We start from the raw sequence: 24,850 nt of genomic DNA on the forward strand, positions 1-24,850 counted from the left end.
AGGAGTGGCTGATGGGAGTATTCATCACCCGCCACTTGCGCTATAAATAAATAAATCCAGTATGGGTTCCCCTGTATTTTCTATAACCAGCCATATTTACTCCCTCAGCCAGAAATAGCAGCCTGCAGTCGCCCAGAAAAGGCACAAGTATTAGATGAGCCAATTCTGGCGCTTTGCCCTGCTCTTCCCACTTGCCTTGTAGCGGTGGCAAGTGGGGTTCATATTTGTGGGGTTGATGTCACCTTTGCAATGTCAGATGACATCAAGCCCACGGCTATCCTACAGTTGTATGGTAAATAAAGACACAGCAAGTACAAAGTACTTTATTTGAAATAAAAATAACACCTTGTGTTTCTGGGCGGATGTGGGCTGCTATTTTTAGGCGGGGTCGGGGTCAATATCCATGGCCCCTCAAAAGCCTGAGAATACCAGCCCCAGCTGTCTGCTTTAGCTGATTGTCAAAAATGGAAGGGGAACACTTTTTTTTATAGTTTACTTAAATAATTAAAAAAAAACAGCATGGGGACCCCTCAATTCTTGATATCCAGCCTTGCTGAAGCTGACAGCTGGGAGTAGCAGCCCGAGCTGTGAGTTTTGCCTGGCTGGTTATCAAAAATACAGGGGAACCCAAGCCGGATTATTTATTTATTGCGCAGGTGGCAGGTAATGAATACTCCCATCATCCGCCGCCTGCACTCATTGTTATTAGCGGCAGAAAGTGTAAGCTGATGGGAGTAATAGTCCCATCAGCCGCCACCTGCTCTCATTATCACTTGAGTATAACGCTCATAGTTCTTCCCTGCTGCGGCAAGTATTACACACACACTGACATTTCCAGTACCATTTTTCCAGTACTGGAAGTATTAGGACGTGTGAAACAGGCCTAAGGGAGGTAGTTTCTGTGGGCATGACAGGGTCAACAGGGCAAATTTTTCTAAGGCCTCCTTCACACATCAGTGTCTCCAGTAAGTGTGCTGAAAACTTTCACACGTACTGGAGACACTTACATTCAAATGAATTTGTCTGTGCATGTCGGTGTGTTTCCACAGTCCATTTTTTAACAGTAAACGGGCTGCAAGACATCCCACACACGTGTAGACTGATGACACACTGATCATGTCGGTGTGTCATCAGTGTGACACATTTGTGCCCGAGTAAAGCCGAACATTTAGCACTGTTCCCAGGCGCTGAATCCTACTGTAATCATGGTCACCAGGTCTTCTTGCAATCAATGAGACCAGGCGAGTCTGATAGTTGTAGTCAGCGTCCACTGTCTTTGTCTAGCACAAATTAAATAATTTAAAAAATAAATTACATGCTAGTCCCCCATCATTTGGGAGCGGATTTTAATATTAAGGGAAAGGGACAATAGCCATAAAGGTTCACAAGCTAGATCACAGCTGTCTGTTTAGACTTTGCTGGTTAGTAATATTAGGGTGACCCCAAGTCAATTTTTATTTTGCGGGGGAGCACCTTTTACTATTCAGTAAACGCTAAGCAAACAGTTGTGAGCTGTTATTAATAGCCAGGGAAACTTTAGGGCTATTGGCCCCTTCGCCAGAACATTAACCAACTCCCAGATGTCCACTTTCCCTCAGCTGGTTATGAAAATTACGGGGGACTGCACACCGTTTTTTTTTAAATTATTTATGCAATACACGATAAACACAAACAGCGGGTGCTGACTCCAACTCCCATCAGTGTCGCCTGGTCTCACTGATTGCAGGGAGACCAGGCGACATTGATGAGAGCTGTCTTCAGCACCCGACGCCTGAGAACATCGCAAACTGTACTGCCTTTTCCTAAGTGCCGGTACGTGTCACAATGATGCAACGCGTTTGTTGCACAGGGACAGCATCAGTACTGGCTTTTCCAGTACAGGTATCAGGACGTGTGAAGGAGGGATAATCTGTATAATGGCATCTTTTTGATCCAGCGGAGTACGGAGTATACGGGGAGAACAGAGGTGATATTGAAACTTTCTTCCTGACCACTAGTAGGATTGAGCACCTCATTAATTTTGCTGTGAACATATTTTTGTGATTATATGTTGTACGTCCTGAGCTCAGCGTTTTTATAACTTGTGCCAGCTAAAAATTTTAAATTATACAAATTAAAAAGTTAATTTTTATTAACAATGTATGTCAGACAATTTTTCATTGGGGGTGTGCACTTTTCCCTGTATGATGCAGACCAATCATAAGCAGCAGCAACATGCAGAGGAAAGAAGAAGACACCCTCACCATAGTTTAAAGCTGGTTTCTCAGTGTATGAGATGTAATGATACAGCACTGATCTCCTGGTCTAACCTCCTGCATGAGAAGAACGTGCTGGGAGTAGAGCATTAACACCTTTCAGATAAGGTCCCTGTGTAGGTGGAGGGGCAGTGCAGCTGAGCTTAGCTGTGTCATATTACAAACTGTCAGCTGTATTCCTCTCACAGCACTGTCAGCTCTGCTGTAGTGCCCCTCCTCTCACACTGTCTGTCCAGTGATGTGTCAGTAATCACACTAATTGTGTTGTGCTCAACCTGTTCTCATTGTGCAGGGAGATCAGATTAGGTGATTACATCTCACACAGGAGTAGTCAAGAACAAGCAGATTACTCATATGTGAGATGTAATGACAAGCCCTGATCTCACTGCAGAGTTATTACAAGTTGCTTGAGCACAGCAGACACAAGTGTGATTACAGCTCACACTGGGAAATCTGCTTTAAGATATTGTAGGGGCGTGTTCTGTCTCAGGTGTATTGCTACCGGCTTATGATTGGGCAACATCATACAGGAAAAAGAAGTACATGCCTCCACTGAAAACTGTCTGGTAACCCCTGCTTAGACTTAAACGTTAACTCATTAGGTGCCAAAAAAACTGCTTTTCTTCCTCTCAGTTACAGATATAAACAAACAAAATAAAAAAAGATTTCATTTTGGTTTGCGGTCACTATAATATTTTATGTTCAGTTCAACCAAAAAAAGTAAAAAAAAAAAAAAAGTCCTTTTTAACGTGTTAGCAATTTTAGGGGACAACATCCTTGTCATAAAAAATAAAGATATCACAAAACCACCCCTACTACAGACTCCAATAAACGCAAAGCTATATGACTGCTCTGAACAAGCTAAAAGCTTTCCTCATCTCCCAGGACACGATCCTTGGCACTAAATATATGGCTTATGGAAGAGGCATAATATGATCAAGTGCGCGAGATATGGAGGATATATTCAGTCTTGAGGTCAAATGAACAACGATCCAATCATTTTGGACACACTAAAATGGAGTTATGGCATTCATTAAAGCTACACCTAAGTTAACTCCTCTTGTGTATTCCATAGGAATTAACATTCTCAGAGATAGTTTCTTTCCCACCCTTCCCTCTTGGCCTTCTATAAATTTACACACCAGAAATAGGTGGAGTCCAGCCAATGAAGACTGTTATATAGCCAGAGTTTCTCCAGCATTACAGGAGGGAGAATCCAGTGGAGAATACATCTACTTCTTCAGTAAATCCACACTAAACAAAAACTTCTACCTGAAGATATTACGGCATGAGGCGGCCATGACTTACCTTTCTTTAGCCAAGCCCTCACATCTTCCTGCCGTGTATAGACCGCCTCTCTGGCCTCGGAGCAGATGTTGTGGATGTGGGAGCTCAGCTGGATTCCTTTCGTAAAGTTAACAGCTACGTCCATCTGCAAATTCTCAAATCCTCTCATGTCTTCTGCCTGACGCACGGTGTGTGGATTTTTCTACATAAAAGAAATAGGAGCGATGTTACGGTTTCAGATCGCGTTTCTTAGTTGCATATATAGTCGTGTGAAAAACTAAGTACACCCTCGTTGATATCTATGGTTTAATGTAGCTGGGTCAAAAATTAAAAAATATCTGGTCCCTAAATCTACAGATTAGGTAAATACCTCCTCAGAAGAACAGCAACACTTAAATATATGGCACTAGGTAATTTGTTGACAAAAACTAGGACAGAGCGAAGAAGTAGTGAAAAATTAAGTACCCCTCATTGTTACCATAAGTATTATGAGGGTAAGTAGTAGCCAGAGGCCGCTAGTGAAATGCCTTTCACTAATTGTTCATCAGCAAGCGTGGCTGTCTCTATAAGGCCGGGGTCACACTTGCGAGTGTGATGAGAGTCTCTCACATCAATACCCGGCATTGCCGCCAGCACTCGGGACCGGAGTGTGTGGTTGCACAGAAATACCGCTGGTCATTCCCGTGCCGGCGCCATTCCTCTTGCCAGTGCTGCGCCCATCACAGATGGCATTGCTGTCCCGCCTCCTGACAAATCAAACATCAGGAGGACATCAGAGCATCCGCAGCCCTGACTTCCTGTTGATGGTCAATACATCCGAAGGCGTTGATAGTGAAGGTGGCGCCCATAGGGTGCAGGACTCGTGTGATGTAATAACCTCGCCTTAGCCCCAGGAGAGAGAGTGCCGACACCGCTGAAATAGAATTGGCACTGAAGGAGGAGCATAGGTGCTTTTATTAGGGCCAAACATGAGGAACGAGAAGGGAATACCCTAGTAATGGACAACCTCTTTATACAGGAATCTGTCAGTAGGAGTAACCCTAAGCTGTCTGAATGGACATGCAGGTTATAAGAAGCTGAGTAAAAAGACACAGATATCCGCAATCTGATGTCTTATTTTAGAGAAATCCTTAATATGCAAATGAGCTGTTTAGATTTATGGGCTGGACAAAGATCTCAATGAGAACCTGCCTCCAGAGATTATTGTAAATAACAGGGGGCATTACCAGCGATTGAGGACAGGGATGCAGTAGCGATGTCCCATCTGTAACACGTGACAACTGCAGCCAATCACTCGCCTCAGTGGTGATGTTAGGGTAGATAGTATAATGGAGCTAAGGCCAGTGATTAATTGCAGTAGTCACAAGTTGTGGACAGGAGGTGATGGCAGCAGACTTATAAATACAGACCAGAGGGGGTAATAAAATTTAGGGGTTTTAACAGTTAAGTTGTGTTTATTTTGATATTTTAAAATATTACCAGCGTCGGCCAGGATTTTATCCAATGCCTGACAAAAAGAAAGGATTCGTCCTGGCACGACCATCCAGGTAAAATAGCAACATTTTATTGGAACACCTTAAAAAGAATAAAATAAACCTGACGAGTTTCCTATAACTAAGGGTGCTACTATGGCGCCAGCAACGCATCAGGTTTCTTTTATTCTCTTTAAACTGTTCCAATAATAAGACTGAGCAATCCGGTCTCCTCCAGCCACGGCAGGTGGTGTCCTTACATCATCAGGGATAATATCCTTACCTGTCGCAGCTTGGCCATAGACTCGCTGGGGATGATCTCATTATTCTGCAGTTGAGTAATGAAACAAAGAGCTTGAAATTGACTTTGTCCTCGTTCCAGTTCCCCCAATATCAGGATCCGAAAAATCTTCACCTCCTGGAAAGACAATTAAATGATTCCTATGAGTCTTGTCTGGTTTTGAATTGTTCGGCGCATCTATCATTTATAATGTTTTTTTTTAAATTCAATACCCCATTTAATGATGAAAAGTGGCCAATTTTTGCTCAATTTTTTTTCCTGCTGCTCCACTGAATATTCCATTTATTTATTTATTTTATTTAAATCCCCCATTCCGTTCCAGAGAATCAGGCCATTTTATTTAGTGCTAATGTTACTTTTTTTTTTTTCTTCCTTATTTTTTTTTTTTTTTTACAAGGCAGTGTGGCTCACAGAGTAATAATGCAGAACAACCTAGACACGCCCCAGAGGATCCTCTGAGCCATGCCCCTTTGTAAAGACTATGCAAAAATAAGCAGTAAATAAAAAGCCCATCTCTCTGAACTGGTATGAAAGATTTAAAGAAGAAAAAAAAAAAAAGGATTAAACTCGGAGGAATAGCGGGAATAAAATATGAGTAAAAAGTGGCCACTTATGACCTAATGACAAGTCTCCTTTTATAAACTGAAGATTGGTGGGGGCAATTCAAGTCCTGAGACCCTGACCCATAGCTCAAATAACTACAGAAAGTGCAGATGTGCGCAGCTCCTGCCTGGGCGAGTGAACAGAGCTATATGTCTACGTGTCTGTACACCGTTCTTTGTAGGTCCTCATTTAGAAGCTTCGCTGTGTTAGTTTACACAGTCTTCTAAGTGGTTGGTTGGGGGTCTCAAGGCCTGGACATGTACAGAATGTTAAAGGAAAATAATATAAAAAAAAAAGAAAAAAAAAAAGAAGAAGGTGTCACACAAACTATAAATTGGCAAGTAAATTTTGTTTCTAAAAAAGGAGAACCAATCCTTCCCAAGACTGTGATTTGCAGCACGCATCTGACCACTAAGCTGAGGTTGAACCATTAGCTTCCTTTTTTGTGGAGTTTCTAAATGATGGAAATCTCATGCAGATGATTTATAAGGGCAGGCCAGTCTTGTAGGAAAGCTGCTGAGATTTCCTGCAGTAAAATATGATATAACATGCTGAATTAGGCTCTGCCCGTGTCATGGGTCTGTTGTATTGGCTAAAAGAGCATGAAAACATAAAATGTAACACTAAGCCTATATATGCATATACATGTATGTGAATCTGGAATAGGTGGCAGATACTCCTGTGGGTTTTATCCAAGAAAAAAAAAATTTAAATGTCCCATACTCAATTTTCTTTGTGCAAAAAGCAGAAAACTCTGTGGGCAGAGCGACAGAACATGCGTCTGTGCCAGTACTCCGCTCATTAGAGGGATGTATACATGGTTATACGCTACGAACACGGCGCCATACTACTGTATGCAAGAAAAGGTCTAAACTCGTCAGCGGATTAATATCTTTATGCCATCAGAATTGCAAAAATAAATATATTTCTTTTAACCAAACCCGTTTAAAAATTACATTTCCTCTAATCTTCTGATTTTCCCATAAAATTTGATGCTAAATGTGTCCCATTTATTAAATATCTGAACTTAGTTGGGGTCCTCATTAACTACAAGAAATGAGAGAAGCAATCTGAGGTGAATTGAATTCACCTTGAAATTTCCCCACTTCCTAAAATTCCTACTTTACATAGTCCGTACAATTTTGCTGCAGGTTGTACATATATTTGTGATATACTCGGCAATATCAGGACACTTAACTCGGGAAAAATAAAATAAATCACACCGGGGAGATGTGAGCAATTTATCTAAATCTACATCTAAGCATAAAATGAAAAGCCAGAAACGTGTCACTTTCCCTTCAATATCTGGTTACAGAACTATAGCCCCAGGAATCCTCTCATCCAGCCTCCGGTCGCCCATGTCCTCGGATAACGCTATTCTCCTCTTAATGAAATCTGGCAGAAAAAGCCAAAATTCCCTCTCTGACCCCGGTGTAGGAGTAGTGGAACCCCGGCCAAGAGGAAGGCGTTCCATACTCCACTGATGACATTACCGTGTCCTTACATTAGCGAGACTCATTCCTGACAGGACTGAAAAATCTGCTAAAAGCGAAGAACAGAGGAAGCAATACCCAAACTCAATGTGGGAGGAGGATGGTAAGAAAGCAGAGCGACCAGCAGGACACACAGACGGAGGTGGAGAAGCCACGCCAGCTTTCTACACAAAGTTCACGCCGAGTCACAAGACTAAGGGAGAGTTCCTGCCACATCACAGACAGTGAAATCAACACAAAGTATCGACCTACTGTACCACAAAAGAAAGGCTGAAGACACAACAAAGAAAAAGAAAAACTCTGGGGAATGTCAGCGTATAATGAAGAAAAATCTCAGTAATTTTCTACAGCTCCTCCAGAGTCAAAACGATACGCATATTTGCTGAAATCAGATTTCACATAGATTCCTGCCCACAATTAGAGCCCGTCAGCACCCAGCATGGTGACCAGATAAGATTCCAGTGGGCTTTACTGAATATCCACAAAGGTACGGTAACTGACCCGTTTCAGATCAGTTAGGATCCTTATTCCTTAATCATAGCAGTCACTGTAATTTGGGATCCTAACTAATCCAAAACCTGTCAGTTATTGTACCGGTCTGTGTAGTCTATGGATATTCAGTAAAGGTCATTGCAGCTTCACGGGATTGGCGATGCTGGGTGTTTCTTATTTCCTGTTGCTGCACATTGCCTATGTTATTGGCGCACCTGGTGGCAAGTGATCTGGACTTTCTACCAGCTTTCCACCCCATCAACACGACCAATCGATCTAAGCTCGCTTAAGGATCTTTTTACACAGATTGATGGACATGGGATGGAGACAAGTGATCTTTATTCCTAAGACATCAAGTCACCGCTAGGATAGGAGATAACTTACTGATCGCCGGGGGTCCAATAGCTGATTTATCTAGAGATTGGGGGGGGGGGGGGGAAGGGGGATCTGAACTATCCAGAGATTGGGGATCTGCCCCATCATGAATGCAGTGGAGGTGCACATGCTCGGCATTCACTAGTCATTGTTATTGTGGCTGCGGGAAGAAGCAGAGTATAGCGCTTGGCTTCTGGGACACGGACCATGAATGGAGCGAAGATCGAGCAACTTTGCTAAATTCTAGAGGGGGCTGCAGAATCTGTAACCCAAACCTCCGACTCCTCAATCTCCCTGACTCCAGACTCCTCAACACCGGCTGCAGAACCTCTTTCTTTGGGGTTCCAGACCCATAATATCAGGATTGCTTGGAGTCCCAGAGTTCAGACCCACCCGCAATCAGCAATTTATCCATTGCATAACTTGATTTTTTTTAAAATACATGTTTTTTGATACTTGTATAGTTTGTAGATGGTCAGCAGCACATCTCCTGATGCTGCCGAGAACATGGATTTTGTAGGTTGTGTAAGAGTTGATGCTTTCCTCATTCACGGATCGCTGCCATGTTGACACAGGCTATCGGGAACACGTGGTCTTGTCGGCCTGTAAGACATTGCTTGCCAATCTATGGCTAACAGAAGTCCACAGGCACGTTACATGTACATGGAGAGAATATTTATCTTGTATGAATATACAGCAATTCTTCTAAACTATGACTGATATCTACAACATCCAGCTTTGGTTCTGAAGAGAAGCTGAAATTGCAGCCTTCTATGTTATTCTCTGATGACTCCCACAGATAAAGGAAATGAAGAGAACATTTTTAGAACTTAAGTGTATAACCCTCAGGATTGTAGGAGCTACAGGGAAGTTTTAGAGGCTTTGGAATAGATCATTTTCTTGACCACAGAAGCAACCTACAAACTCGGGCGATGACGGCCGATCACTGCCCATTGTGAACCTGACATCAAATGATAAAATGTTCTTTAGCTATTGATAAATAAATGTCTTGTCGGCAGCACATGTCCTTGTGTAATTAGGGCAAGTGCTTCCGATATAAGTGATGGCCTGAGTGATTATGGTTGAATGAAAAACAGAACCACAACAAGCTCCAATCCACGTCCTATATTGCCAAATGGGGCTCATTATGTGGCTGATCTGTGTACGTGGACTACTTGGCACCAGTAGTAGATGACTACCGTGTTTCCCCGATAGTAAGACACCCCCGATAGTAAGACGTAGTGGGGGTTTTAGCGGGGTCGGCTAATGTAAGACGCACCCCGAAAGTAAGACATAGTAAACTGTGCGTTGGAAAAATATAAGCTACCTTTTGCTGCATTAACTGCGGGATACGGACGGATGCGGGATGCGGACGATTCAGCGATGTCTTCACTGGTAACCAGGGTAAACATCGGGTTACTAAGCGCAGGGCCGCGCTTAGTAACCCGATGTTTACCCTGGTTACCAGTGTAAATGTAAAAAAAAACCAAAAAAAACAAAAACATACTCACATTCCGGTGCCTGTCGCGTCCCCCGGCGTCCGCTTCCCTGCACTCCTCCTGCTTCCTGTGTCAGCGCCGGCCGTAAAGCAGAGCGGTGATGTCACCGCTCTGCTTTACGGCCAGAGCTTACACAGGATGCAGGAGGAGTATAGGGAAGTGGACGCCGGGGGACGCGACAGGCACCGGAATGTGAGTATGTGGGTTTTTTTACATTTACACTGGTAACCAGGGTAAACATCGGGTTACTATGCACGGCCCTGCGCTTAGTAACCCGATGTTTACCCTGGTTACCCGGGGACTTCGCATACCGTAGTTGGTCGCTGGAGAGCTGTCTGTGTGACAGCTCTCCAGCGACCACACAGCGACGCTGCAGCGATCGGCATCGTTGTCTAGATCGCTGCAGCGTCGCTAAATGTTACGGTACCTTTAGAGCGGGATGCGGACGGATCTGGAGCGGAATGAGCAGAGGGATGTGGAGGCCGCGGGAGCAGCAGTAATGTTGTCCATCAGGACCATGGGCAACATACGATACAAAAAACACGCAGCCTCAGTGCCCTCATGGTAAAAACAAAAAACAACATTTTTTTCCCAATGTAAGACATACCCCGAAAGTAAGACATAGTGGAACTTTTGAGTGGTAAAAGAATGTAGGACACTGTCTTATTTTCGGGGAAACACGGTAGGTGCGTTGCTACCAGTTTTCTGCCAGGATCGGTCTACCCACGCAGATTTGTGACCAAACTAAATCTTAAGGCCCCGTTTACAACAGGTGTCGGCCAAACCTGACAAGTTGTGACGACCAATTTATGTGTCTGGAGGTCTCATGACTCTCCCCGACAGGGGATTTCAGGCAGGTGGAATTTTACTCCCTGATAATTTTGTTTTCAGTGGAGTTACAGAGTTATTCTCCTCATCACAGATGGATATAGTTGTACAGTATCTATAAGTACAAACACTTTTTGCAATTTACAGCTTGTCAAAATTTTCAGCCATTGTTAAGATGTCGACGTTTTTCTTTTGTTTACAGCTCATTGTCTAAGAGACTGACCACCGCTTCTGTCCAGCTTGTAAGCACTTCGCTGAAGCTGGCCAGGATTAGGAGGTAACAGCACCCTCCGGAAATCCTGGCCAGCTTCAAAACAGTGCTTACAAGTTCAATAGAAAAAAAAAAAATAATAAGCACTGAGCACATTTTACTGTCTAGCAGCAGTGGTCGGTCTCCAAGGCAATGAGCTGTTAACCAAAAAAGTGTTAATATCTCAAGAACAGCTGAAATTTTTATTAAGCAGTAAATTGTAAAATTGATTGTGTTTACAAGCCTTATCCAATAATGCCCATTTAGAAGGTACCGTAATTCCCCTTTAAGCCACTGTCACAAGTGTCAGGCAGCAGCTTTCTCTACTCTGGCCATTGAGAAGGTCAGAAAATGAAGTTTACAGTAATAATGTTCTCTGTATTTGTTGGTTCATCAAGCGTGAATGTACACATTACATACAAATGACGTCCAACTACAGGCAACGGCAAGAAACATCAAAGAGGCAGAATAAAGGGTAAGCATGTACAGATCTGTATCTTTCCTGTAGTCCAATGTCCCTGTATATTCCTATTCTTATTACCCGCTGGTGCGCAGGTCATCAGACATGCTGAATATACTATGTGAGCTGATGTCCCAGAGATGCGTGCTTCATCCATTGATAGTGGTGGAGGAACACCTGGAATTGTACAATGAAAAAAAGCAACGTTTTCTTCAAAGACCGCGACAAGACGTTCAAAGTGCTGCGGCCAACACCCCGGATCTGCCGCATGGTAAACCTTAAAAAATAATAATAATAATAATAATAATAATAATCCTCGTTACACAATGCAGAATATGTGATGTGTGACCATCTTCTACAGAAAGACCAAGGTGTAAGCTGCTACAAGACACACGACATACAAAGCAGTGCAAAGTCTCTGCTAATAAGGCGCATCGTCCGGATCATCCCCAATTAAATCGCTTTGATGGATGATCAATCTATTTGGCAATTTCGTTCCAAGCAGAGTCACAGATGCTGCAAATAGCAAAAGTCAGATAGGAAAAGTGACAGCCAGTCTACTAAACACTAGAATGCTAATAAATTATAAAGAACTTGACTCCTCATATAATTAAACCTGTCTCAGATGATCCACCATGTTCCCCTGCCCCTCGCAATCCTGTATGCGGCTGCAGCAGGAGCCTCCCCCCTTCTGGTTAAGCCTGCCCCCCTGGCTGGACGCGGTCCCTCAGTAGCTCCTCAGGCCAACATTAGGTTAATCTCATGAGGATGAATACAAGACAGTTTGGGGAGCTTTGCAGCAATGACATCTTTATGGGCTATAGAGGGTTGTATGAAAGCGAAGGGTTCTCTGTATGCAGATAGAAGTCTACAGCCCCCAGCAATGGTACCACGTCTGGTCTGCTGGAGGCTACACATGCCTTTCGAGATGGCAGGGATTGATCATCTTAGGCGTCGCTGCTTGAACTCTGGCTTTTTCTTGTCTGGGGTGACAGATCATTGTGGAGATAATAGAAATACTTGTACCCTACTTGTACCCTTAGTTTTGTTAACGATGATGAATGGTTTCAGTATAATGGATCTTCCTCTGTGAAGCACCAATTTTGGCTTACAATCCCAGGAGAAGAGATTGGGCAATCCTAGGATCGTAGTCAAAGTTTTCATATAGAATTGTGTTATTGACAGACAAAGACAGACATTTGGTGCTCATCAGATCTGACTCCACACGGGACCCAGTGTTGTCACATATCTTTATTTATTGGTCTTTAGTCTTAGATTGTCTAGTGTGTGTGTGTATGTATATATATATATATATATATATATATATATATATATATATATATATATATATATATATATATATATATATATATATATATATATATATATATATATATATATCACATTTCAAGCATAGAAATCTAAAGGAATCATGCTGGTGGCAGGAGCAGGAGCATGTCACCGCTGTGCTCTGCCGGCCCTGACACATTCAGTGCAGGAAGCTCTGAGCAGCAGCGCGGACGCCGGGGGACGTGACAGACATCAGAAGGTGAGTATGTAGTGTTTTTTTTTTTTTTACTTTTACAATGGTAACCAGGGTAAATATCGGGTTACTAAGCGCGGCCCTGCACTTAGTAACCCGATGTTTACCCTGGTTACCCGGGTGCTGCAGGGGGACTTCGGCATCGTTGAAGACAGTTTCAACGATGCCGAAGTCGTTCCCCTGATCGTTGGTCGCTGGAGAGAGCTGTCTGTGTGACAGCTCCCCAGCGACCTAAACAGAGACGCTGCAGCGATCGGCTCGTTGTCTATATCGCTGCAGCGTCGCTGAGTGTGACGGTACCTTAAGATGCTGCTGTCAATAGTGGCTACATCATTATACATGGTTAACAGTGTGGGGGCTTCTTCTTTATCCAAATTGGTGCCCTCAGATCATGATTTTGTGGTCCTGATGTTTGCCATGGCAACTGACGACCAAATAGTGGCCTAAGAATCTAACGGCTGTAGTAATCTGTTCAGAAGTTAGAGACATTAAGGTGATAAAAATACACATTTTCATTTCTGTCATGCCACTTTGTATTAATTCCTGTAAAGCACCTGAAGAGTTAATAAACTACCTGACAGCAATTTTCAATATTTCAGGGGGTGCTGATTTAAAAATGGTATCATGTTTGGGAGCTTCCCACTTCAAACATGGATAAGTCTCTATAAAAATACATTTTGTAAATTTCCATGAAAAAATGAAAAATTGCTGCTACATTTTTAATCCTCCTCAAATGCTAGCAAAATAAAACAACATTTTACAAATAGTGCTGATGTAAAGCAGACATGTGGGAAATGTTATTAAAGGGCCACTGTCACCCCCCTCCAGCTGTTATAAACTAAAAGAGCCACCTTGTGCAGCAGTAATGCTGCATTCTAACAAGGTGGCTCTTTTAGTTTTTGGTTCAAGTATTCCCAAAATAAAGCGTTTTGAAACTTATCCAAAATACCTGTCTTTCGCCAGGGAGGCGGGTCCTCACTCCCCAGCTTGAACCGCTACTCTGCCGTCACTCCAATCTTCAGGGGCTTTCGTCGCCGCCCCCTCAGCGCTGTTTACGCTTCAAAACCGGCGCCTGCGCTGTGTACTACTGTGCTGCGCAGGCGCAGTAAGCTCTGGCCATCTGACGTCACAGCCAGGCTTGCAGACTGCGCCTGTGCGGCCACCCACCTTTGGAATCCCAGCCCCACACTGTGTGTTATGCATTATGCACAGTGCGGGGCTGGGATTCCAAAGGTGGGTGGCCGCACTGCCCGCACAGACGCAGTCTGCAAGCCTGGCTGGGACGTCAGACGGCCAGAGCTCACTGCGCCTGCGCAGCACAGTAGTACACAGCGCAGGCGCCGGTTTTGAAGCGTAAACAGCGCTGAGGGGGCGGCGCCGAAAGCCCCTGAAGATTGGAGTGACGGCAGAGTAGTGGTTCAAGCTGGGGAGTGAGGACCCGCCTCCCTGGCTAAAGACAGGTATTTTGGATAAGTTTCAAAACGCTTTATTTTGGGAATACTTGAACCAAAAACTAAAAGAGCCACCTTGTTAGAATGCAGCATTACTGCTGCACAAGGTGGCTCTTTTAGTTTATAACGGCTGGAGGGGGGTGACAGTGGCCCTTTAATGGTTTGCTATGGTATGGCCATCTGGATTAAAGGGATAATCATTCAAATTTAGAAAATTGCTAATTTTTTTACATTTTTCTCAAATTTTTTATATTTTTTATAAACACAAAACATATTGACCTAAATTTACCATTATCATAAAGTACAATGTGTCACGAAAAAACAATCTCAAAATCACTGGGATTTGTTGAAGCGTTGCAGAGTTATTACCACATAAATTGACACTGGTCAGATTTCAAAAATTTGGCTCCGTCACTAAGGGGTTAAAAAGATCCAGCCAAGGGCCATAACCGGAGACCAGACTAATTCGGTTCGGTCCTTGGCCGGCTCTTTAGAGCACCGCAGCAGGTGGTTAACAGACAGGTCTTTGCCTATGTACACACCTGCAGCGGCGCTGGGAAGAGTCATCCGGGGGCAGCACAGACTAATCTGGTTTCCCGCTATGGCCTCAGTCCAGATGTTGAAAGTGTAATTTCTCTTAAATACTAGAATATTTCAGAGAATACTATTCCTGGTTGCAATCGTGCAGCCAGTATATGATTTACACCGCCATGGTTAGGACTCCTTTAAACCTTGCCCCATGTTTAGGTTTAACCCCTCAGCAGGTACCCAGCCCAATATGGATCAACAGGAGATGAACCCATGTTCTCAGGATTTCCACAAAGCTGGATTGAGAACATGCAGTGGGCAATTTTCCAGTTGATTTTCTTTTATTATTTGAGGGGGTCTGTCAGGACAAAATGACTGTTGAAACCAAGTATGAGCGCTCAGTACACACTTGGCAGATGCACACGATGCAGGGTCACACCGGTCAGCGCACCATCCCGCTATACTTGTTTTCTATACAGACAGCTCCGGTTTTCAGAAGCCAAAGAAGTGCGGAGGTGGGTGGAAAACAAGTAAATGTGGACGGGTCCTGAACGGTTTGCCCACAGAGCGCATGCGTTGGTTTGAGCAGTCATTTTGGGCTGACAAACGGTCATATTACTAGGTTCACAGTTTACATATATTACATTGGGTTTGTCTACTCCCTCTTCTGTAAAGCACAAACCACAAAGATCTGAGCAAGTGAGTAACAGTTTCCTCAGAAACGTACAATGGACAAGACTTCTGGGAAACAGATTATGGAGAAAATGCTGTGACATAAGTGATAAAGCGTATGAGCTGGAAACGATGTACAACATCAGATCTTATCTCCGGTGTCTCCATACGGAAAAAGGATGGAAACTGGAGACCACGATAATAGGAAGCCCCACATTAATCATCCTCCAATAGCCTCTGACAAGCACACTATTTCGCTACTTCACCAAGGTCTGAATCCAGCTGATCTAAAACTTTCCATCATTCTCCTCCGATCTCCAGGGACGTCTTTACCCAAACAGCTGATGAAGCTTTCCTAATGCTCCACAGTGCTGGAATATTGCCCGTGATCAAATGGAAACTTGGTCAAAACTGAAAACGCGCCACTGATTTTATCCAGACACAAAATATGTCGCAGATGGGTAAAGCAGACAGTTTCGGGTCCAGGGAGAAAACTGTTCATATATTGGAGAAGAATCTGCAACTTAAAAGGGGAAAAGGGGTATTCCCATCTCCAAGATCCTATCCGAATATGTAGTAGGTGTAATAATAATATTCACAAATACATCCAATTAGAAGTGTAGTACAGTTCTCCTGATTAGCTATGTCACGTTGCAGGGTATTGCAGTAGCTTAGGTATCCATGGTTACAACCACTCAGTGAGTTACCCGTCAGTGTACGTAACCATGGATACCTGCACTACTGCAATGCCCTGCACAGAAGAACTACATTACATTTCTAATTGGAGGTATTTGCTAATATTAATTATTATACATACTACATGTTGGGACAGTATCCTGGAGATGGGAATACCCCTTTAATGTCCCTTTCTCATTACAAATTGGCCCGGATCATTGGAAAATCTGTACATTTAACAAAGGCCATATTTGGAGCTACAATGTCCGACAGCTGTAAGGAACAACCAATGGCCAGATCTACAAACTACGGAAGCCGCCTTCTCTACAGCCATTTTTTGATGGCCTTAGGTACCTAATGTTTGAAGAGGGACCTTTTACAGGATGTTAATTAAAACCAAGTTCCTCCTCCAATTAATTGCTGCCGTTTCACAGATTCTGGAACAGTTTTTCTTTTTTTTCTGTGCCCTTCTTTTCCAAAGTTATGCCCCCCGATAAGAAAGGTGAAAATGTTCCCGTTCAGCCAACTGGGTGTATACCCCAGAACCTTTCATGGCGGCTTGCTTTTTCTGTTCCGATGTTGGCCAATCAAAACAAGGCTCTGCCAACAGGGAGGTTCTCTGATATACGCCCAGTTGGCTGAAGGGGAAATTACTGTAGCACTTTTATTAAAAAGGGGCATAACTTTAGAACTGAGAGGCCCAGAAGAAAAAGAAAAACTGTTCCAGAATCAGTGGAGCGGCCTCAATTGAATGAGGTGTTATAAATCCAGTGAAAGGTATTATTTAAAAAGGGAGTAACTCTAAGTACCTAGGTCATCAGAGGAATCAATGGTGGTGGTGCTGGAGTAAAGGCGATTTATGGCTTTAATGGTCATCCATACCTCACTTTATACAATACAAACCTCATCTGCCTGCCACAGCTCCAGGTTCATACACTACATTACACCTCAATAACTTCCATCGCCGCGGAGAATACCGATAAAGAAAACACACAACCCTCCAACGCCCGCAGCTACATAATGGTCGGCGCGCTTTGATCACTCAGCATTCTAACTTCTTATAAAAACACCACCATGCCACCTTGCTCCGCGCAGCGCTCCCTCCAGAGCTGTTTGCCTTACTGGTCTGTGGAACAACGTAGCCCCAAGGCAGGAATTGCTTCTCAAAACACACATGTATTGTAGCTGGAAGGTTCCCATGATTCATCTTCCCATACATTCCAGACAATCTAGGAACGCTGCAGCAGACGCAGGGTTACTGACCTTGGCCATCGGATCCCTCCCGGAAGGCAGAACGACCAGAAAGAAACATTTATATTGGATTAAAGTGGATCCGGCACCAGATTTCACATTAGTCATCTCTCACACCGGATGAGCCTGGTGTATTTACTCTGAAAATCCACGTCAGCACAGTACAACCCTGATTGTAAGCATTTTATCACTTCAATTATAGAGTATAAGAGCTGAAAGGTCTCAGCCCACCCAGCCTGACAGCTGCAGCATGTCCTGAGCAGAGCGCGATTCAACAGCAACAGGGAGGAGGAACACTGAGGAGCCATCAGTCAGCTTAGGTGGGCAGATATGGAGATAAACTTTTCAGAGTATTAGAGAGCAATTCTGACATGGATTTTCAAAGTAAGTACACCAGCCACATAGGATTTAGGCTTTAGAGATGGACCCTAGTTGAGAATGCATTGAGAAATCTGGTGACACATTAGGGCACATGGAAAAGTTGGGCACATGTGCCTGGAAGCTTTCCCAGGTGTAAAAGTGTAAACGGGGTCTTAGATGGACAGTGATGTAGATCCCCAACGCAGGAAGGACACGTGTAACACCGAACATGTGAACAGATACAACAAGGAATATGGCTGCCAAATCTAGGCTTTATGTCAAATGACAGCATTGTGCTGTAGGACCAGCAGAGACCCCGACATATGCGGTAAGAGCTCAGGACAGGAGCGGAGGGTAGTTCACCCAAGGACAGAAAGGCCTGACCTGGTGCCACCAGCTCATCCAGCCCTGGAATATGATGGCGGGTCCCAGGGAAGGAGGAGAGCGGGAACCCAACCCAATGCCAGGTGGGACAACTCATAAACCGGAACCGGGAAAAAGTGCCCAAAGTTATCCACGCAGGGCGTCTGACGGTGGTCATCAAGACGTCAGCAGTGCGAAACTGGGGCGTCAGAGCAGGTAGACCGCCAATACAGATCTGAGAAGATGAGACGGACAGCAGGCGGTGAGGGCGGAAGAGCGCGGAGGGCGAAGACACACTACTAAGAAATACAGAATATGTACAGCTCTGCATAGGAGCTGCAGACACAAAACGGTAGGCTGTTTTTCATGACCATCTAGTAAGTTGCCCAACTTGCCATTTTAGACGCATAAAGACAATAAAAAGTGATTACATGGTGGTTTACAAACCACATTATTTACGAACAGTCCAGCTTAGAAAATGTATGCGCGGCATACGTGATGGGAGAATAGGAGTCTGATAAGTAGATTATGTTAATAACATGAGCATTGCAGGTCGCCATCCTCATGAAGACATTGATCAAATTTATTAAGGTAAATCTGTCACCATGTTACCAAAGCCGCATGATGTAGGGGCAGAGACCCTGATTCCAGCAGTGTCACTTGATAAAATCACACGTTTATCTGCTACAGATCTCGCAGTCCTCTAATGCGGAGCTCTGTGTAACCCCGCCCTCACCACCGATTGGCCACTTTCTGTATACACTGTGCAGAGGCAGAAAGCTGGGGGTGGAGTTATATCGAGCTCATGAATATGGAGGACGACATGGCAGCAGGATTACTGGTCCTCTAGTGATACTCTTATCAGCAGGAGGTTACCAGACCTACAGCCTAGTAAGTAACACATTGCTGAAATCAGGGTCTCTGCCCCTACATAATGCTGCTCTCACATTGGCTATGAGCACACAGAATTTTTTTTGAGAAGTGTTTGCAAAAAAACTCCATGTGCATATAGCCATTAGGTGGCAAAAAAAATGAAAAATTCCCTTAAATCACCACTACATATTTTCGGTTAGGGGCTTTAGAATAGAGTGCCACCCCAGAGGGAGGAGGTTCTCTGCATCGGCCCACACTGTGAATGCAATAACGCAAAACGCAAAAATACAGTAAATGCACCCCCTCCTCAACAACAAAAGAAATAAAAAGGGTAATGAAGAGTTAGAGTAAATTTCAGGCTCCTCAAAAATAGTATTCAAAAATACAAAACAGCAAAGTTGATGAAAAAAATAATAAAAAAACCCCCCAAAAACCGAAATATTCCGGCTCTTGGAATGTGACATTAAAGAGAAAAAATATGCCTAGTCATTAAGGCTCCAGACCGACTGGTTATTAACGAGTTAAAGATACAGCAGTGACCTCTGCACTGTGGTTATTGCAGATTGTGGTTGAAGCCATGGAGATATCGGATGGTTTTATTGTGCCGACATTAGACGTCACTGACGGTTTCCACTTTGTAAAGTCGTAAAATAATAAAAACCAGGGGGCGACACTTTAATAATACGGGGACATTGACACGGAGCCTTGCCTATTCTGTTGGAATCCCAGAAAAATCTGATTTAGACAGATCATCATATCAAGCCATGTGACAAATGGAGTGCACTATATACAGTATAACACCTATAAAGAACTGAGAACTTTTGACCAAGTGTAGTATTAAATATACTAAAAACGGCAATTTGAAAAAAAATATTTATTGGAAAAAGATTTTTGTGTCTGGGAAAAAAAAAACAAAAAACTGACTATTCTGAACACAAAAGTTCATGAAAAAATATAATTACATGTAAGAGTGGGGGAGTGGAATTGGTCAGGAATAGGCTACCTAAGATATTAGCCGAGCACTGAGTTTGTAGGACATTGTTTACTTCCACACTTCGGTCAGCCCTTGAGCTGGTCAGTTTTTGCTTAATTTCATTCCTTGGTGGGCTACATGTATTGCTCAATTTCACACCTTGGTCGGCCACAGGTATTATTCAATTTCATTCTTTGGTCGGCCAATGTTTACTTTTTACACATATCACTAATTTAAATTAAATTGCACTAATCCTACCATTTTCAGGGGAGGAGACCAAGACATTACGGTTTAAACTTGGGGGGGGGGTTGAAATAACAAAAATAAATATGTTTCACATACTACTGTACCTTTGGTTTTTTTTGCTGCGTTTTTGAAATTACTCATTGCTTGCTGTGGGTGAAACAAATGCTGCAGTTTTCAAAAACGCAGCAATTTTTCAATTCAGTCTGGAAAGAAAAAAAAAAAACAATGTGTGTGCATGAGATTTCTGTAATCTCATAGCTTGGTACTGTAAGACGGGTCTTAAAATTTACATTAATATAGGCTAAAAGATCTAAGAACAACACAGAAGCAAACTATGGGAAAGCCAACCTTTTTCAGTCTCATAACATTTGGCCACGACAGTGTACATATATACTAGCGGTACATCTGTATTTAGTAGAGCATTGTTTGGATTTGTTATTCTTCTTTGCTCTCGACCTATAAGTTCTCTCTAGTGAAATTGCTGGCACAGCTGAAATGCCACAATAGAAGCTTCATCACGGCATTTGGCGCTGCCCAGATAGCGAGGGCAGCTCCTATTGACTGCAGAGACAGAAGATCTTTTTTTATTTTTTCTCCCAAACAACAAGCCCGCAGCAACACTCCAGCCAACACGAGGCGTCTGAGAGGAGCGGGGATGCATCTGTGGTCCAGATGTGGCCACGTAGAAGAGTATTCAGACCCGTCCTCTGCTGGGACACAACATGACAATGGCAGCGCTTGCAGCTTCATGGTGCCCAGGCCTGTACTGGTGCGGACTGGGGAGGCCCAGTGACAGTGGTGGCATCGCATGGCGAGTACTTCACTGCAGCACATGAGCGTCTCTCCTTTGGGTGCGGTGAGTGATGGACAGTGAAGAACGTTCATCTGCAGTAAGTTGGGAGTAACAAAGGCAATGCAAGGCTCCCACAACTTCTACAGAAGAGGCCATCCTAAGGGCGATGACACACAGTGCGTCAGCTGTACAGCCGCCCTCCAGACAGATCAATAGACATCTAGTGTAAGAAAAGCTTCTCAACCGGATACAATCATCACATCCAAGCGCATGAACACATCAGGAGTATGTGACTAATGCTACAGTCACACATATATGAAGCTGTCATGTTTGGGTCAGGAGACCCGTGTATCACTGTCCATACTATCCTTGTGGAGAGTGACATGACCGTGTAAGGAGACTTAGAGGCCATGCACGCTCCTCTAGGAATTCAAGTATGCAAACTGCCTCTTCATAGAGGAAGAGGGTTAAACTCTAGCGCCACCTATTGGAAGTAGCAATGCTACAAGTCAATATCGACCCTTTAACAAGCCTTGCCACACGACAGATTCCGATTTAGCGTATGTCCTATTTGCAAACACGTGTTTCAGGGTGTTGCCCCTCCTCAGTGCAAAGCAGGAGACCTCATTTGGCTGCATGACATGCCCCTGGCTGGGGTCTTTTACACTGGCATGTCAATCTCTACAAGGAGAGATGTTACCCCTTAGACCCCAGTCAGAGGCCTCTCATACAGTCAAATTAGATCTCTTTTTTGCACTGAGGAGGGGCAACGCACTGAAACATGTCCGGAAATCGAGATTCAGGTTTAGCTTTTATCCTAATTCGTGTGACTAGGCGCTTTAAAGGGTCGATGTGGACTTTTAGGATTGATACTTGCTATAGGTGGCGCTGGAGTTTATGTCCTTGTCCTCTCTGAAGAGAATTTTCATGTCCATATTATGAAACATAGATGTGTGAATGAAGCATTAAGGTGTATGGCAGAACTATGGGGAAGGAGAGACAAATTCTCCTTACAGAAATTGGATGTGTAATGTCAAATACTTCATGGGGAAGAATAAGTATGCAAATTAGCGCCCTACTAGCAGGTCTCCTTCCATATGTCCGATTTCTCATATGTGCTCTGTTTTGTTTTTTTACATATGGAGTATAATGGGCATGTGTTCTATGGGGCTCTTCATGTGACTTTTTTCAGATCAAGTTTCTAGAAAACAATAGATAAAATAAAAAGGAGAAGTGTCTGTTTTTATCTCGGTCACTAATCAAATTACCCCTATGTATAGGTCAGTGACATATCCGCCAGTTTACAGAGGGCTGGACATTTTTCACTGACAGTTAGGAGATAAGCTTTTTTTTTTTTGCACTTGAGAAGAACTGATGAAACTGATGATAAAGACCGACGCACTGACCATACACTGATGAAAATGGGTCCGCTTTTCACGTATGCCAAAAACACATTTGTGAAACCGGCCTATGAAAACAATGTCACTGAGAGGTGGTTTCAACCGTTTGAGTCAATATCTGACCCTATGACGAGTCTTGTAGCATGCTCCGGGATATGATGGGTGGCCAGTTTGGGTAATATCTCTGGTCCTCTTGTAAGGTTCATTGAGGAGTCAGACACTGGCTCAGGCCGCATTCACACACCAATGTCTTGCGGTTTGCGTTGACGGTGAGGCTTATGACCTGCACTCTACAGTCTCCTAGACTTATACGAGGCACTTGAGTTGGGTCAGGAGCCCCAGGGGCCGTGTGTCATCAGACCGCGTGTACCCAGCCTAAGGGGGCATCTACCTCAAATAGGGGCCACACATGCCGAATTACTCCAGGCCGTCATACAGTAGGCCTTGTCATCTGCTTTTCTCAATCCTTATAAATATGTTGTACGTGCTGGAAAGTCTTGCCAAAAGGAAGAAAATAACCACCAGCAGCCGCCGTGAATCTGGTGAACCCCACTGCTCTGGTGACTTGCTGGCTTTACAGCTCGCACAGTGACAAATGTCTCCATCACGAGGTTGGTTTCCTCAGCGACCGGACTGAAATGCCAGCTCCCGCTACATGGGGAAATCTCCTGCCACTGTGAAGGGGAAGAACCAGCCGTGTTAGTCTCTAAAGATCTATGCTGAGCTTCTCAGAGATTTCCTATACAGAAAATGTAAGTGGCAGCGACGGGTAAAGAGACAGGTACTTGTACACATTCTCAATGGAAACTGTAAGGGCTCATTCAGGCGCCCATGCATATCGGTAAGAGCATGGACCACTGGCCGCGGCTTCCCAGACTTGAGACCAACAGACTCATAGAATTGTATGAAGCCATCAAGATTGGGTCGGGAAAGCCGCAGTCAGTTCTCGAATTGTGGTCCGAAATCGGACCAAGGTCCACAGCCGTCTGCATGAGCCCTAAACCCATATTTCCCCTGTGGTGACGGGTGACAGCTGGTCAGAGAGGGCTTCGACTGTTGGACACTGATCAGTTTCTCTATGTGACCATGAATCCCATAACCAATACTTCTCACCTAATAAATGTCCGATTGTTGGGCGTTCCACAGCTCGGACTCCCACATATCACGGGAAGGTGATCGGAGCAGGGATTGCATATCTGCCCCATTCAAAAGTCTGTGGGATGATAGAGACAGCCGACTACAGACCACCGCAACAGTCAAACTCAGGACATGGGATCCTTGATATTGTGAGCATTTGGAATCTGTGGACACTGATCGACTCTCCTGAGGATAATATGCTGAACATTTACTATCCAGTTAGGATTTCACACACTTGAATTCAGTGGTGAAATGTTATGGAACTTTCCGAGCAGGTACACTATGTGTGATCATCATCCACAGGTGGTGAGGGTAGAAAATGGTCACTGGCAGATAAAAACCATGATGAAATTCTCTTGGCATAATAAAGAGCTTATCGTAAACCAGTACGTGCAAATACCATAAACCATCACTTAGAGCCAAAATCTCTTTGTAGTGACAGAGAACCCGACAGGTGATTCATGGCATCCAAACCGCGGGCAGCAAGAATCAGAGGCGGGATGCAGACAGGTGTACTTTACTCCAGCGTTTGAGCAAAAATATAATTTGCCGATTCATAGGCAGAGACAAGGCTTGTCCAGGGACATCTCCACCTAGCTTCTACCTGACTGCTGTGGTTGATGGTCAGGTCTCTCCCTACATACACGCTTGTCAATCACCTGGTGTGGTGCGGGGGGGGGGGGTCGCAGCGCTGGACTGGTTTCATCTTCTCCTATGATCCCCAGCCGGGTTCTCCAACTAAGTTTTTCTGAAACGCCAGAGTAAACAGTTTGCTGCGGTTATACAGCCAGGCTCTGATTCATGCTGCCGGTGGTTTGGGCAGGATAGACCGCCATTACAAGATGACTCTGTCAACTATGCCGGTTCTAGAAGAGCAGCACCCACAATGACGACTGCAGAAGGATTCTATGAGCTTTCCCTCCATCTCACATTACGTTACTGCCACCATTACCGTGGTCAAGCACCATTACACCAGCGCTCACCTGTCTGAAGTCTGCCAGGTAGGTGATAAAAGTGCCATCTGCCTTCCGGAACTCCAGGGTGATACAGTCCCTCTCGTTGTCCGCCTGCAGGCTCTCCTCTGCTACCTGACCATCTTCCAGACGGACACGGACCTTCAGCTCCCCAAGGCTTGTTCTACAGTACCACAGCAACGACAACAGCCACAAGAAATGTCTGGCTGCTACCAGAGGACACATCACCAGGCAGCGAGGCGAGCAGTACTGGGGAAAACTGGAGAAAGGAAAACACAAACTCAATGGTAGAAATA

At 44.2% G+C, this 24,850-nt stretch overlaps 1 protein-coding gene across 1 annotated transcript in view; it reads right to left on the reverse strand.

Annotated features, from left to right (window-relative positions):
• Nucleotides 1–24,850, reverse strand: part of OAF (out at first homolog) — a 31,016-nt gene that overhangs the window by 2,103 nt on the left and 4,063 nt on the right. The window contains exons 2-4 of the mRNA XM_077250490.1: nt 24,564–24,813; nt 5,298–5,432; nt 3,564–3,744 (exon numbers count right to left, since the gene is read on the reverse strand). Of these exons, the coding sequence (XP_077106605.1) occupies nt 3,564–3,744; nt 5,298–5,432; nt 24,564–24,779 (532 nt within the window). The 5' untranslated portion in view covers nt 24,780–24,813. The remainder of the gene's footprint in view (nt 1–3,563; nt 3,745–5,297; nt 5,433–24,563; nt 24,814–24,850) is intronic.

Source organism: Ranitomeya variabilis, chromosome 4 (assembly GCF_051348905.1).
Source record: "Ranitomeya variabilis isolate aRanVar5 chromosome 4, aRanVar5.hap1, whole genome shotgun sequence".
NCBI classification, from domain to species: Eukaryota; Metazoa; Chordata; class Amphibia; order Anura; family Dendrobatidae; genus Ranitomeya; species Ranitomeya variabilis.